This window comes from Macaca mulatta, chromosome 14, assembly GCF_049350105.2.
Source record: "Macaca mulatta isolate MMU2019108-1 chromosome 14, T2T-MMU8v2.0, whole genome shotgun sequence".
Classification (NCBI taxonomy): domain Eukaryota; kingdom Metazoa; phylum Chordata; class Mammalia; order Primates; family Cercopithecidae; genus Macaca; species Macaca mulatta.
In genome coordinates this window covers 47883076-47899198 of record NC_133419.1, presented here as the reverse complement: position 1 = coordinate 47899198, position 16123 = coordinate 47883076, and the positions used below count along the sequence as shown (strand labels likewise).

The window sequence follows — 16123 nt, the reverse complement described above, 5'->3', positions numbered from 1 at the left end:
TTTTCCCCGCTTTCCATACTGTTCTCTTTGGAAGGAAGTCACTATGGGCAGCCCACACTTACAGAGTGGGAAGTTATGCTCCCCCTCCTTGAAGGCAGAGAATCTACATACATTGTTTAGAACTTTTCTGCCAGGGAGATTTGTCTCTTTTCTCCCATTTACTTATTTATATCAGCATAGACTTATGGCTATTTATTTTATACTTTGAGTTATAATCCACTACACCTTTATGCTCTTACTTGAATTGTTCCAGCTTTGGGCACTGGGAGATCATTCAGTTGACTCCTGTGTCCCTTTGACATACCTTCATCATTGTGTGTGTATATGCTGGTGGTGGTGGAGCTTGAGTGTCTGTGTGTGCATTCACATCTTTACTTTCTGGGCCTATTAGATGCACCAGGCCTATCATGTATAGTTTCCGTCCCAGTCCTAGTATCATCCATTTCTCCAAAAATATTACTAGGCTCTCCTGGTTCCTTTTATTGGACAATGGTATTAGAATCAAGATCTGGGTATGAGATGTGCTCATTGTTACTGGGGTATGACTTCTTTTAAGCCTTCTTAGCTGACAGAGAAAGGAAATATCCTCATTATCTGTGGGGGACTGGTTCTAGCACCCCACTCCCCACAGATACCAAAATCCACAGATGCTCAAATCCCTTATGTAACGTGGTATATAGTATTTGCATATAACCTATGCTAATCCTCCTGTATACTTTAAATCATCTCTAGATTACTTATAATACCTAATACAATGTAAATGCTAATATAAATAGTTGTTATGCTATATTTTTCGGGAATAATGGTAAGAAAAGTCTGTACATGTTCAGTACAGACGTGAACATCCATATTTTTTTCCAAATATTTTCAATCCGTGGTTGGTTGAATCCATGGATGCAGAACCCCTGGATATGGACAGCTGACTGTATATGCATAACCATGTTTATCTTTGTATATACCCATAACTATAAATATTTCTCTATATAACCATCTGTCTCTATATGTGCTAAACATGACTTCATACTGATCATCCAATTCTAATCCATTCCACATGGATCATTCTAGCTTCCTCCTCTTGCTTATCTGTAAATACTCACACTAACAGTAAGAAACCTGGCCTTCACCATACACCATCCATTTACCTAATTGTTCAATTCCAGTATACATGTATATTCCTATTATTAATGTATATCTCTATAGGAAATAACTGTATCAACTAAAGTACAGTTTTCGTGCACAGTTTCTTTTGCCTTTAGTCTTATAAATTCCACTTATTTACAAAGTTACTTATGTCAACACCTTTCCTCCCACTCTTTTCACTGAGTTTTGTTTCATACATTTGTAATGCAGTTAGATTATTTTGTTGTCATCTACATTTCATGCTGGGATCCCCTCCTACATGGTTGTGAGAATTTGCCTACAGCAAGTTTCACTCTTAGTAAAGTTCTGTGGGCTTTTGCAGGTAAATGCAACCTCCAAAATATTTTATGCACATTTAAAAATCTGTACCCAACTGGGTAGGATTGGGTACAACCAAGTGTTGTTGTATCTCTATTTTGCAGAGGAGAGAACTGAGATCTGGAGAATTTAAGTGACTTCTTTAAGGTCTCACAGCTTTCAGTTACATTAGGATTTGAACCTGAAACTTTTGACTAAAGGGTGTGGGCTTTATTCCCACACAGGTGACATGTCCAGAGGGGACTAGAGGATGAGTGGGTTGAACAAAGAAGATGATGTTTTAGACACAATGATTTTGAACTGTTTCAGGGATTTCCTGTCCTCCTGGGCAGGAACTCAGAAGGATGCTTGTGGCTTGTTGCACAATGTCTTTCTTTTTTTTTTTTTTTTTTTTTGAGACGGAGTCTCGCTCTGTCGCCCAGCCCAGGCTGGAGTGCAGTGGCGCGATCTCGGCTCACTGCAAGCTCCGCCTCCCGGGTTCACGCCATTCTCCTGCCTCAGCCTCCCAAGTAGCTGGGACTACAGGCGCCCACAACCGCGCCCGGCTAATTTTTTGTATTTTTAGTAGAGACGGGGTTTCACCGTGGTCTCGATCTCCTGACCTTGTGATCCGCCCGCCTCGGCCTCCCAAAGTGCTGGGATTACAGGCGTGAGCCACCGCGCCCGGCCACAATGTCTTTCTTTAAAGTTTCAAGCCCTGATCGTTCTGTCACTTCACTGTGTCACTCTCCTGGTTCACTTTCTCTGGTTGGCTGTTGGACTTAAGATAAAGTCTAAAAATATTTCAAGGCTCTGCCTAAGCTGGCCTTTACCTACCTCTTGAACCTTTTTAAAAATTATTTTTATTTTTTATTTTTGTAGAGACAGGGTCTCTCTATGTTGAGCACGCTGGTCTTGAACTCCTGGGCTCGAGCCATCCTCCCGCCTCAGCCTCCCAAAGGGCTGGAGTTATAGGGGTGAACCACTGTGCCCAGCCTTTAACCTTATCTTAAACCACTTTGCCTGATGGGTTCTGGTCCCTTTGGTCTTCTTTATGCCCTTGAATGCATTAAACGACTTCCCATAACAGAGCTTTTGTATAAGTTGTTCCTTTTGCCTGGATGTCTCCTTCCTCCTCTTCTCTCTTTGCCCAGCTAGCTTCCATGCATCCTTCAGATTTCAACTCAAATGTCACCGTTTTATGAGCCTTGGTATTCTAATCTGCAAAATGGGGATGTTAGTAATACTTTCTTAATCAGATTGTTATGAGAGTTCAGCAAGTGAATATATATAAACAGATTTGAACAGCACCTGCACATACTAATTCCATATGAAAGTTAATTGTTGGTTGTAATATCCTAATAATATTGTGGTATTATTATGGCTTTTATTATTATGATAATTTTATGTTATTATCATTCCCTAGGAAGGCCTTTCCTACCTCTGCAGACTAAGTCTGGTTCAGTCATATGCTTTTCTAACACTCTACACCTGCTTATAGCACTGATCACAATTATAATTGAATAATCAACTTTGTAATTACTTATTTAATGTCTGTGTGCCACACAGTATGTAATTTCCATGAGGACAGAAACTTAGTCTTATCACTGAATCCATAAAGTCTGATACAGTATGACTTGCACATATTTGGTGCTCAGTTAAGTGTTTAAATGAATGATCGTGTGGATGTTTTCCTGTGGAGGGAGGTATAAAAGGGGCCCAATGTGTGGCCATTTTAGAGATAGAGAACCTGAGGCCAGAGAATATTACCTCATTTCCTGCCTGCCTGTCAGTGGAATGCAGGATGTGACACATGAAATGAATTATAAAAATACCCATAAAGCAATGAAATTAAAGTTCTGGGTTGTGATGAGGTGGGGGAGGCCAGTGTTTCTCAGGCTGGACTCTGGGCCATCTGGGTTCCATCTCTGCTCTGTGTCTTCAGATAACCTGAGAGTTGACTATCATTTTTATTAGTGTTATCACATTCTGCCACTAACCTTCTCCAACCTGAGCCTCTGCCTGCTCATTCCCAGACGAGGGCATTTGGTTGGATGATCCCTGATATCCCTGGGGCTCTGTCTGTCATTCTGAGGAAACTGTCTCTCAAGCTGGGCTGGGGTCTCTGTCCCTAGAGGGCTCTGTTGTATCCAGCAGGATGGTCAGACCAATACTGCCCCATTGACCTTTCTATCTCTCCAGAACCAAGATGGAGCCTGTGTCCAGTCAGTGTCAGTGATTCTGCACCAGGACCCTCGGAGGCAGGTGACCCTGACCCAGGCAGGGGATATCCTTCTGTTTGACCAGTACAAGATCATCCCGCCATACACAGATGGTACAGTTTGGGGTAGACAACAGACCTAGTTGGGAACTGAGGGTTTGGACCTTTCTTCCCAGGCTCCGCTGGCTAAAAGGACTGCTACACTGGCAAAAACTCATATTCTAGTACTGGGTAGATCAGGATAGGGGACACTTTGGTTGCAAAAATGTGGACTCCAAAAATGTGTCTTTCTCCCACCTCAACAGGACAGTGGGCTTCCTAGTAGTATGATGGCTTCTCCTAACATGAGCATATGCGTGGGTGTTTCCCATCCTGACTCTTATAATTTGTTTATTAACTACTTGTTATACTGTCTGATTCCACAAGGAATTTATGTGTAGCTCATAAGAAACGCATGTAACAAAAATGGCAAAACGATTAAGAAATAAAAACCTAGCACCAGAAAGAAAGAAAACAACAGGGGCTCAAGGTTGGGAGGAGTGGGGATGCACTGGGTGTCAACAGGCTGCGGAAATAAATATAAACCATAAAGGGTATAAAATGTTCTACAATAAAATCTAAAATTTAAATTTGTTACACTTGAATCTAAAATTGTATCATAAGCTTCCATAATAAAACTGTGTTGTAGCCACTGTGAAGAGAATGGGTAGTTACAGAATCCTCCTTCTGCTAGAGGAGGAAACGTGTACCAGTTCCTTCGTGGGAGCAAAGCTTTAATTGGCACTTGATGCTAAAAAAAATTTCTCAGCCCAGGCTGCCATGGGAAGTTATCTCTGGGTCCTGATTTCATCACTGAACAGGGTTTCCTCAAGCCTCCCCAAACTAGCTTCATGGCAGGCATGGCTTCAGTGGGGGCGAAGACTGGGCCAGGTGTGGGAGTCTGAGCGCGCCAGGCAGGTGGTGGTGGTGGGCGGGGTGTGTACTGGCTGCCCTCCCACTCTCCCCTTTTGGATTCTGTGCCCAGACGCCTTTGAGATCCGTAGGCTGTCCTCCGTGTTCCTGCGGGTGAGGACGAATGTGGGCGTGCGGGTCCTCTACGACCGTGAAGGACTCCGACTGTACCTGCAGGTGGACCAGCGATGGGTGGAGGACACCGTGGGCCTCTGCGGCACCTTCAATGGCAACACGCAGGACGACTTCCTGTACGTAGCCCTGCCATGGAACCGGAAGAAGAGGGGAAATGGGCCCCTTAGGGCTGGGTATCTAGAGGCACTGCTTAAATGTCTCTCCCATGGGCCTTCACTGTGCCCAGCATGCACCATTAGTTATTTATTTCTCTACATTTACATTTGAGTATGTTTCTTTAAAGCAGCGGTTTACAGTCCTCTATGTGTGGAATCACCTCAGGAGCTTGTTAAAACACTGATTCCTGAGTCCTGCTCGTCAAGATTTAGGGTGGACTCAGGAATCCTATTTTTGATAAGCACCCCTAAGATTCCAGTATGGGAGATCTATGGGCCATACCTTGAGGAATGCTGTTTTAGAATGAGGTCTTAAAACCGAGTACCTCGGATGGACTTTGATTTGGCTCATGGTTTTGTTTGTTTTAATTGAGGTTGACACCACCTTTAGATGAGCGTAAGCCCCTAGTGAGCCAAGGACACTAACATTCCCACTTTCTAACCCACCAGGCAAGTATAACCCATATACCTTTCCTATCTGGTACTTGAAGGCTCTTGAGTTTGCACCCCGTGAGCCTCCCAATATTCAGGGAAAGGCTGTTTACTGTGAGCTGACATATTTGGGCACAGACATAGGTTAGGAACTTGGGAAGTTTCCTCGAAAGGAGAACAAAGGGTTGATTTTAAAGGCTGGAGTTTCTAGCCAGTCCTTCGAGTTACATGTATTAGGGAATGCAGAAGAAACAGGGGAGGCATTCTTTAGCCAAAAAAGAGAATTCAGATTTGCTGTGAAGAACAAGAACAAAATAAAGCTCAGAGCTTTTCAATGCATATACATTTAAAACTGTGGCATTCTTACTGTGCTTTGCCTGGTAAGGCTGATGTTAGGGTAGCTGGCCAAATAGCAGGAGGAGACCTTGGTTTAGTGTGTATGCTGTTTGCCACTTTCCTAAATGTGACTTCTGGGTAAGAATATTGCCCTACCTAATATGGGTGTACTCATTGCCCTGGAACAATATATGGGCATGGGTGCCAGACAGAACCTGAGCCCCATAGAGACCATGACCTCCCTCCACTCAACACCTACACCTGGGTTTGGTGACTCTTGGAGACTTGTGATGTCTAGGAAACATGCTCCTCCCCCTTCCTCCCTTCACTGTCCCTTGTGTGACAATTTCCTACTGAGAGAGCCGAAGGGCGAGCCAAGGAGTTTTCAGGAACTGCCCATGGAGGAGGGGGGAGGAAAAAAGTCTTACCCCCATGGGGTTTGATACTCTTCATGATGTCCCTGTTTCTTTTTCTGACCTGAAGAGTTGGGGGTGGGGAATGAAGCCATATTCATTCCCCGCCCCAAGTGTATGGTCCTAGCCCAATTTGAGCCCTTTTGGGGCCTGTTAAATGTTGTGTGTGTGTGTGTGTGTGTGTGTGTGTGTGTGCCGTGTGCATGTGCATGTGCATGTGTACATCCATAACTCTATGTGTTTGAATGTGGCTGTGTGTGGATCACCTTGGCTATATGCATGTCTGGCATATATTTGTGCTCTGTGTGTGTGTTGAGAGTGTGTGCATATACATGTTATGTATTTGGATGAATACATGTGCTCCTCTGAGGGTGTGTATATGGATGTGTAGATTATGACTATGTGTGTGTATATGAGCAAGTAGGTGCTGACCTGGATCTATGCTATTTGTGCCCCTCGGTCCACATGGGCAAGTGTGTGAATATGGCTATGTCATGGCTTCAGGTCTCCGGTGGGTGTACCTGAGAGCACCCCACAACTTTTTGGCAATTCCTGGAAAACGCTTTCTGCTTGCTCCCCGCTGATCCCTGGCTCCCCACTGGACCCCTGCGATGTGCACCTGCAAGCCGGTGAGTTGGTGGAGGAAGAGGAAAGGCATGAGTGAGTGGGCTGGGGAGGACTGCTTTAAGAGAGATGAAAAGGGAACTCCAGACAGGAGGGTGCTGGCCAAATTTGTAGGAGTGATAAGAAAAGGAGGAGCAGCAGGGAGGGGAAAGGAGAGACAGTGAGGGCCAGGCAGGCAGGAAGCCTCATATTCTTCCACTATCAGATAAACACACACACCTTTATACTGGCTTCTCCATCTCAGGGCAAAAGCAGAAGTCGGCCCGTGGCCCCACCAGGCCCCACCCTTTTTGCCCATGCCCCCCCATCTCTCCTTTCTCACCTCCTACTCCCACTGCCCTCTGCCATGCCCCAGCTGCCCTGGCCTCCTTCTTGTTCTTTCTACAGTCAGGACTGCTCTTCTCTCTGGGCCTGTGCACTTGCAGTTGCCTCTCCTGGAATGTTCTTTCTGTAGACACACACATGCCTCAGTTCCTTACTTCTTTCAGATTTGTGCTCAAACCTCACCCCCTCACTGAGGCCTTCCTGACTGCCTGAATTCAAATTGCAGTTGCTCCTCCTGCCTCGCCTCACACTCCCCATGCTGCTTCTTAGCTTTCTCTCCCTCCTTAGCTTCTTCACCTTTGAAGTTTCTGTATGAATTTTTTAGTGACTGTCTGCTTTGACCAGAATGTAAGCTCCAGAAATTTTTGTCAAGCCGCATATTCACACTCAGGTGTACTAAACCACACCCATACTTTCCCAGCCAGCTGTACACTGAAGTAGCTGCCTGCATCCATACTGCACGTGCATGCATACACACACACACACACACACACACACACACACACACACACTCCCCTGAGCCCTGGGGAGAGAGAGAGGCTAAATCCTGGGACACCAGGTAGACTGACCCCTGACCGCCTGGCTCCTATTCCTCCTGCCCCAGCCTCCTACTCAGTACAGGCCTGCAGCGTGCTCACAGGAGAGCTGTTTGCGCCCTGCTCTGCGTTCCTGAGCCCAGTGCCCTACTTTGAGCAGTGCCGCAGGGACGCCTGCCGCTGCGGGCAGCCCTGCCTGTGTGCCACGCTGGCCCACTACGCCCACCTGTGCCGGCGCCACGGGCTCCCCGTTGACTTCCGCACCCGCCTGCCAGCCTGTGGTGAGTGCCCCACCCATGTGAGACTGGCCTGGAGGAGCCAGAGCTCCAGACTTGAGTGTCCCCTGCCCCCGAAACTCTCCACTGGGATGCCCTCCAGTCTCCTCCAGCCTGACGGCACCCAGAGCCTGCTTCTCCTCCTGTGCCCTCTGTCTCTGCCAATGGCCCCCATCCCCTCCGTCACTGAGGCATAACACCTGTGACCTGTGACTTAAGACTGCGTCTGTCACCCCTACTTCCAGTCCATCTCAAGTCCTGTCAGTCCTGCTAATCCCAAATTCACCCACTTGTCACCACCTCCACCACTCTGGTCAGAGCCACCTTGCACTGCACCTTTTGAAAGACCACTGGCTGTTGCCCTGGGGTTTGAGTACACACACGACTTCAGTGTAATGAGCCAGCCCCTACCTGTCCCTACCCTGACTCTGGGCTATGCTCCTTCCCATGTCTTTGTCACCTCTGTGCCCCCAGCTCTAGCACAAAGCCTGACTCTCAGTAAGCTTTTAGCAAATGTTTGTTGAATAAACGAAAAAGGCACTGTACTGGGAGTCAGGAGGCCTGAGTTCTGTTCTAGCCCTGCAGGTGACTTGCGGTGTGTCCCCGGGCAGAGCCCTGATTCTCTCTGAACCAAAGTCTCCCCAGAAGGGATTGGACAGGCCCACTGGTTCTTAACCCTGGTTGCATATTAGAGTTACCACAGGAACTTTCAAAAGATTCACACATTTGGGCCACATGGAGTATCAATGAAGACAACATATCTGGCAGTGGGGCCCAGGCATCAGCATCTTCAGAAGCTCCCCAGGTGGCTTTGATGTGCAGCCTGGGTTGAGAACAGCTGAACTTGATGGTCTCAGTAGATCTACTGGATCCCACAATGTGTAGGAGACTCTGGGAGGAGTGGGACGGTGGCCACACAAGGAGAGGGCAGTCCTGAGTCTTGGGACAAAGGGAGCAAAACAGGCTGCTAGAGGGAGCACGGTTGACTTCCACAACCTGTGTGTGACACAGCCAGGGGAGTGAGGGGGTGGGAGCGTGTGTGTGTGTGTCCACACACCTGGGCTCGTGCGTGTGTCTATGCGTGAGTTACGGGGGTGGGTGCAGGGCCTTAGCGGGTGGTAATCTCCACCCCTTCCCCAATATCACTACCTCAGAGGAATGCCTTTTGGAGGAAAGGACCTGCCAGTGGTCTTCCAGGCTGAACTTTGTAGAAGGGCCCACCCGCTGCTTTGCCATTCCAGCGTATTGGTAGGCAGTGGGACTCTGGAGTCAGATCTGGGTTCAGAGCCCGCCTCTGACCTTGACCTGCTGTGTGACCTCAGACAAATGTCTTAACTTCTCTGGATCTCCATTCTCCTCATCAGAATGACAGCCCCACTCCACACAACTGTGGGGATGAGGGAGACAAAGCATGTCCCCCCCCCCCGCCACTGCAGCATTGTCCTGTGAGGCCACCAAGGAGTATAGCCCCTGCGTGGCCCTTTGTGGACAAACCTGCCAGGACCTGGCCAGCCCTGAGGCCTGTGGGGTTGATGGTGGCGATGACCTGAGCAGGGACGAGTGTGTGGAGGGCTGTGCTTGCCCACTGGACACCTATCTGGACACCCAGGCTGACCTCTGTGTCCCCCGGTGAGTGGGCCAGCTTGACCTCTGAGTTGGGTGGGCAGGTGAGGCTGGGGGACTCCAGGGCATCTGAGACTGGGGAACTTGGCTGGGCTTCTCGTGTCCCTGCTTTCCCTCACGGTTGCAGGCCAGACCTTGGTGGGTAAGGTGGTTGGGCTGCCTTCTTGGGGCCTGCCTCCCAGATCTCTCCTCAGCCTTGGCCTTTGGGCCATTCTAGCAGCTTCGTCACAAGACACAACAACCCCACAGAGCCCAAGGGCCCTCTCTCTCCTCATTCCCCTCTCCTTCCACAGAATCTATTTACTTTCCGGTATGTTCCAGACATTTCTAGGACTTGGGAATTCAGCAATGAACAAAGCAGAGTCCAGCCCTCATGGAGCTCACATTCTAGGGTTGCAAGACAGACACATAAATGAACAGACACTTAATGGACAGGTGGCAACAAGAGCTGTTGAGCCAAGTAAGGCAGAGTAAGAGCAGGGAGTCCCGTTCCTGGTGTGTTAATTGAGGTAGGCCTGGAAGCAAAGCCTTTCTGCTGAGGTGAGGTCTGAGCAGAGACCTGAGAGAGTGAGGAAGGGGGCTCCAGGAAGAGGGGGTGGCCCAAGGCCCAGCTTGTTCTCAGTGTGGCTGGACGGCAGAGCAGGAGGAGGATAGTGGGAGGCAGCAACCCCATATCATCCTGGGGTGACTGGCAAGGTCCTTGGTCCCCTCCAGGCCTCTGTTTCTCCATCTGTAAAATGATACATATTCAATTGGTGGTCTTCAAATGGTGGCAGGGCTGGAGAGAGGCCCCTTTAGGGTAAATAGGAATCACTCATAGGCCTTCCCAAACTACAGAATCCTCCCTTGAGATCCAGACATGTCCCTGGCGGCTCTCACCCCTTGATGTTGAGTGTTGCCAACAAAGGGGGTCTGTGTGGCTTACGTAGGGAGAGGGAGGTGGTTGTTGAGCAGCACTGGAGCTGGGGAGTTCCGGCGTCCCGTCCGTGACTCACTGCCGTGCTCCAAGACCTGCACATGCCTGTAATCGGCAGGTTCTGTGGGAGCTGTGTGAGGAGGAAACAGCCTTTGCCCTTAGATGACCTGCACAAAAGAAGCAAGACAGCATAAGAATCCCTACCTCGTAGAATCCCTGCAAAGAATCAATGAGATAATATATGCGGAGGGCCTGGCTGGGTGTCCCTGGCCAGAGGTCAATGTACTTAACAACCAGTACAGCACTGAGCAACTGGAATAGATGCTGGGCGTGAGTAACCAGGACACCTGCGCCAGGAGGCAGCACCAGCTGAATATCTGCCCCGTTCCTGACATGGCTTGGGCTCAGGAGCTGTGCTCCTGTTCTTACTGCCCCTCCCTTCCTCAGTCCAAATGAGGCTGACTGCAGGAGTGTCTGGAGACCAGTGACTGTCCTTGTCAAAGCTTGAATCTGGGACCCATCCATGACCTCTATCCCTGGTGCCAGACTGGCTTTTCCGCTCGCTGGAGATGTGTCACATGTCACTGTAGATACCATTACTTTTCCCTGTGTCCTTATGCCCCTGGTTGGCTGAAGGTGGGGTCCCTGTCCTTAGCAGTCCCTGCCCCAGCTCCTGAGACTGCTCACCTTGCTTCGCTCCCATTGTTTTCTAGGAACCAGTGCTCCTGCCACTTCCAGGGAGTGGACTATTCCCCCGGAGACAGTGACATCCCATCCCTGGGCCATTGGTGAGCTCCGTAGGGAGCAGTCTTCTTGTCCTCTCTTTAAAGGGAGGCTGCTGACTGAAGACAGTGCAGCTGAGTCTGTGAAGGGACACCCAGCCCTGCTCTGTGCAGGGAGGGGGAAGTGAGTGAGGATGTCTGTCTGAACTCTGCAGTGACCCGAGTGCAGTGACATGGGGTGTCTGGATCCTGCAGTGACTCAGTCAGCTAACCCCGGGGCCTCTCTCTCTCTCTGCAGCCACTGCAAAGATGGAGTCATGAGCTGTGATAGCAGAGCCCCAGGTAAGGGTGGCTGGAGGGGTGAGGCCCTTCTAGGGGCTCCACATGGTGAAAGAGAGTGGGGAGTGGAGCACTGATCAGGCTGTCGCGAGCCCACTCCAGGTTTCGCCCTACACTGGGACTTCTGTATTCCTTGCCCTCTTGGCAAAGACTCCAGTTTGGAGCGTGGCACCTGAAACCCTGTCCCAGCCTCAGCCCAACCCTAGTGGCTGTCCCTGCTGCTTGCAGAGGAGAGGCGGAGACTTTGTCTTCCTTCAGGGCAACCACCTGGGGCAACCACGTTGAGTATCTGGGCAGTTTCTTGACTTCCTTTGGGTCCCAATTTTCTCTGTCTGAGCTGTCATGTATCTACTGAGGTGGACTCTGCCCAGGACAGTGCTGGGTGTGGGGTCACAGAGGTGGGCAGGACAGCCTGGGCTTTTGAGACCCTCCTAGGCAACAGAGATAGGGATGGGGTGGAACAGTCGGGGGTCAACCTTTGAGAGGCTGGGAGGTGGGGTAGGGCCTGGGGGCTGGAGCATTCAGGGAGGGCTTCCTAGGATAGAGGAAGGGATCGGAGAATAATCATACAGTAGGTGGTTAGGAGCAGGGCCTCCGGAATCATCCAGCCTGGGTCCACATCTTCCCCAGCACTCACTTACTGTACAGCCCTGGGCAACCCACTTTACTTCTCTGGGCCTTCATTTCCTCTTTGGCATATAACCTGGATTCCTGCATCCTCCCCGTGTTTTGTGCATAATCCTGGAAGCGCTTTTCCTTTGGTCACTTCTGGCTTTGGATTTCTGGCTCTTTGGAACTTTTATCTCACCTCCTGTGCCTATGCCTTTCTCTCTGGTTCATCGCAGTCTGGGCATGGAACTCAGCTCCGTTTTATTAATTTTCATAAAAAAGATCACTCACACAGTATGAATGTGCAGGGCAGATCTTACTGACGGCTCAGGGAGAGAGGGCGTGTTCATGTCACAGAAATAGTGGTAAAAGGACTGTGACTGTCTTTGTCATTCAGAGTCCTCTGGCCCCCCTGCCAGACTGGTCATCCTCTTTCTAGCCCCTCTCCTTGTCCCTCTGGGGCACTTCTCACTTTATGATGACTTTGGGGAGGAGGAGAAGTGGCTTCACTCCTTTATTTGGAAAAATGGGAGACGATACTACTTCCTAGAGTTGTTGCAGGATTCAATATAATGATGCGGGGGAAGCGCCTGGAGCAACCTGGTATGGGGGACGTGCAGCGATGGGTCCTGGTGACCGTGGTCCCATTGTGTGACAGACAGCACAGATCCATCCCTCCCTCTGTGAGGCGTACCTGGGAAACCAAGCAATGTCCAGCAGCAGCCAGGGCGGGAGGAGGCTTCTGAGCCCATCTTTCCCTTCATCCTCCCGCTGCTGTCCCTGTAGCCCAGGAGCCCATACAGAGGCCCCAGGGCCTCCGCTCCCATCTTCTTCTCTTCCAGCTGCTGCCTGCCCAGCAGGCCAGGTCTTCGTGAACTGCAGCGACCTGCACACAGACCTGGAGCTGAGCAGGGAGAGGACGTGTGAGCAGCAGCTGCTGAACCTGAGCGTGTCAACCCGTGGCCCCTGCCTCTCGGGCTGCGCCTGTCCCCATGGGTAGGTACCCATGGTGTCGTGGGCCCGCAACTCTGAAGGGTGGCAGAACCAAGGGTCACAGGGTGGAGTAGGGGCAGGGAAAATCTCACATGGCCTTGTAGGAAGGCACTGGCCCGGGCTGGCCAGCCACAGCCATAATGGCCAGAGAGGAGTCTGGGAAAGAGGAGGGGCTGGTGATCCAGCCTGGAGCGTGACCTGGAGGAGAGAGCCCTGGCCGCTCATCTGTGAAATGGAACCATCATCACGCCTGCCACCGTAACAGGCTGCTGTGAGGAATCAATGAGCTCATTCAGTGGAAGCACTGAGTGGGGTATCTGGCACGCTGGGTGCTGCAGTGGGTTGGAGACCACTGGAGAGGAAACCCAGGTTCAGCTCTCAACTTCTTCCTCTGCACAGTTGTGATCAGAGACCTCAGGAGGAGGGTGATGCCCCTAAAATACTCAGAAAAGAAGACCCCACCCAGAGAAAACTGTCTCATTCCCAGGTCCCCCAAACCCTGCCATTAAAGCTGTGAGAGCTGCATGAGTCAGGCTCTGTGGGCGTGCCTTGCGTGGGCTGTGTACACTGAGGTGGCCCAGGGCCTGCACCCAGCTCTGCCCGTTCTCATTCCCAGGTCTGGGCTGAGAAGACAGCTGGCACCTCATCCCGTGCCTCGGCAACACCAGACTGTGCCCTTCAGCCTATGCAGAGATTAGTGGCCTGGGAGTTGTGGCCCAGGCCTGGCAGCCAAGGAAAATGAGATGGAGGTCAGGGCTTCTAGGGTAGGAAGGGAAGGGGACAGTCAGTTGGAGTTTTACTGCTTCTAAGACACTTTGATGTTACTCCTTCAGTCTCAGAGCATCCATGATAAAGAGGTAGGGAGGACCATGATTCCCATTGTGCAGATGAAGAAATTGAGGCCAGGGGAAGGGTTTAGGGAAGTGGTGCTCAAATAACCACGACTCAAACCCAAATCTCCTTACTCCAAGCCCAGTCGCTGGCCCAGAGCACATGAGGTCCAGGATCTGGTCCCCTACGCAGAGATCATAATGTGGGTTGTGAGCCTGCCCCTTTCAGGCAAGAGTGCCTGAAAGAGAACCTGCAAGCGACCCTAGGCCTGACCACCTGCTGCCACTTGGGCCGCAGAGTGGCATGTGAGGAGTATCTTTGTCGCTGAAGGCCCCTTGTGACACCATCCTGTGTGCACAGCCTGCCTCTCGGCCTGAGGTCAGGAAAAGCCAGGGTGTCTGCGGTCAGGAACCGAGGGTCACTCACTGCCAAGAGTGGTGGCAAGGCCACAGAGGCACAGTGGAAGGGGGGCCGGAATGGAGACTGGGAGACCAGGCTCTGGGCTCAGTTTGGCCGATGACCCATTGTGTGCCGTATCAAAGGCTCTCTAAGGAGCTTACACACATGCCTCAGGGGCTTGTCAAGGTGAAATTGGTACAGTCTCAATTTGTAAGGGAAGGGCAGGCATTTCCTACCATCCTGGAACATCCTCTTGCTGGGATAGGGCTCCCAAAGATGCCCAACCATCCTTAACAATCCCTACCCAGGACCCTTGGTAACCATGATCACCTCTGTGTATGAGAGTTCCGACTGTCCGGCCGCCATGCCCTTCTCCATAATGTATCTAAGAATCTCCAAAGAACGGTCTGTGGCTGTCTGTGCACCTCTATATTTCTTTGCATCTGGGGTCTGAGCCAAGGGCCCTGGGGCCACTAGGCAGTGAGGCACAATGAGCACAGACTCTGGAGTCAGGCTTGAACCCTGGCTCTACCACTTCCTGACTGAGTTAATTAATTACCCTGAATCTCAGTTCCTTCATTTGTAAAATGGCACAGAGTAAACACTATGTGAGCAGATAGCATTGTTTCTTCTCATCTAGATCCCATGCATTTGCAAATAACCTCCCTGAGGGGTACCTGGAGTGAGAAGGTCCCCTACAAGGTAAAGAGAGGGTACTTTGCAAATTGAAGGCTCCTTGAGGACCGAGGCCAAAGCCTTGAGTCTTCCCCATTATGGGCACACAGCAGGTGCTCAGAGATGCAGACAGGTCTGCTAAGGGCAAGGAGGGAGTAATGGGTGGTGGGCAACAGGCCGCTGTGAGGAATCAATGAGCTCACGCAGTGGAAGCACTGATTGGGGTATCTGGCACGCTGGGCGCTGCAGTGGGTTGGAGACCACTGGAGAGGAAACCCAGGTTCTCTTCCTGAGGGAAGACCCCTCAGGGAGTGTCTGGAGACAGGGCTTGGGGCTGAAGGAGGAAGGCAGTGAGCCAGCCCTTCACTGGTATCTGATGCAATTATGGGGGAGAGAGGGGCAAGAGACCAATACATATTGTGTTTCTACTAGGTGATAGGCAGTGTGCCCAGGCCTGTAAGATTCTCATAATGACCTTCGGAGGAAGCTGTCATTATTCCTGTTTTAAGCTTAAAAAAAAAGAGGCTTAGAAAGGTTACAGTGGCTTCAGGTAAAACGTAGTGAATTAAGCACGTGCTTTTTTTCTTTCCTGCTTCCTCCCACAACCACAGTGAAATGATAATGGGGTTAAAAGGTATAAATCCCAAGGGACAAAGAGAGAAGAGTGGAGAGGTCAGTAGTTTTTGAAGAAGGAATGTGGGTGGATGTGTAGAAACTGGCCTTCCAGAGGGGAAGGCCAAGGAGAAACAAATTGTACATGCATTTTGCAAAATAGTTTGGCAGTTTCTTATATAAACATGAATCTACCAGAGCACCCAGCAGTTCACCCTGAAGTGTTCATCCAAGAGGAATAAATAGAAGGGAGCGTGGGGGGAGGGAGACAGGAGATTGGGTTGCAAGTCTGTGCAAGGAGGAGTTCAGCCTCCAGATCCCCTACTGCTTCCACTGGGGTCACACCACTACCCCAGCCCCATCCAGCAGGAGAAAGGAGAGTATCAAGAGAAACCAAATCAGAGACTTTGGTCTTGGAGGCACCAGGAGGGGTGAGATGCATCGTGGAAACAGGGAGATTCAGTGAAAACAAGTGGAATCCCAGCAAATGGAGACTTTTGCCTCCCAGCCCAGAGATGAAAGAGATTTCTTCTCTTGAAAATTGGCTGGGCCAATAGAACGACAC

At 50.3% G+C, this 16123-nt stretch overlaps 1 protein-coding gene across 10 annotated transcripts in view; it reads left to right on the top strand.

The window, feature by feature from the left end:
- The window catches only part of OTOG (otogelin), a 104560-nt gene that overhangs the window by 21477 nt on the left and 66960 nt on the right, over positions 1–16123 (top strand). For all 10 annotated transcript variants that reach the window (XM_077963156.1, XM_077963151.1, XM_077963153.1 and 7 more), the window contains 8 exons: positions 3640–3772; positions 4683–4860; positions 6585–6709; positions 7633–7845; positions 9276–9468; positions 11092–11166; positions 11399–11442; positions 12891–13044. In XM_077963156.1, coding sequence (XP_077819282.1) covers positions 3640–3772; positions 4683–4860; positions 6585–6709; positions 7633–7845; positions 9276–9468; positions 11092–11166; positions 11399–11442; positions 12891–13044 — 1115 coding nt within the window. The remainder of the gene's footprint in view (positions 1–3639; positions 3773–4682; positions 4861–6584; positions 6710–7632; positions 7846–9275; positions 9469–11091; positions 11167–11398; positions 11443–12890; positions 13045–16123) is intronic.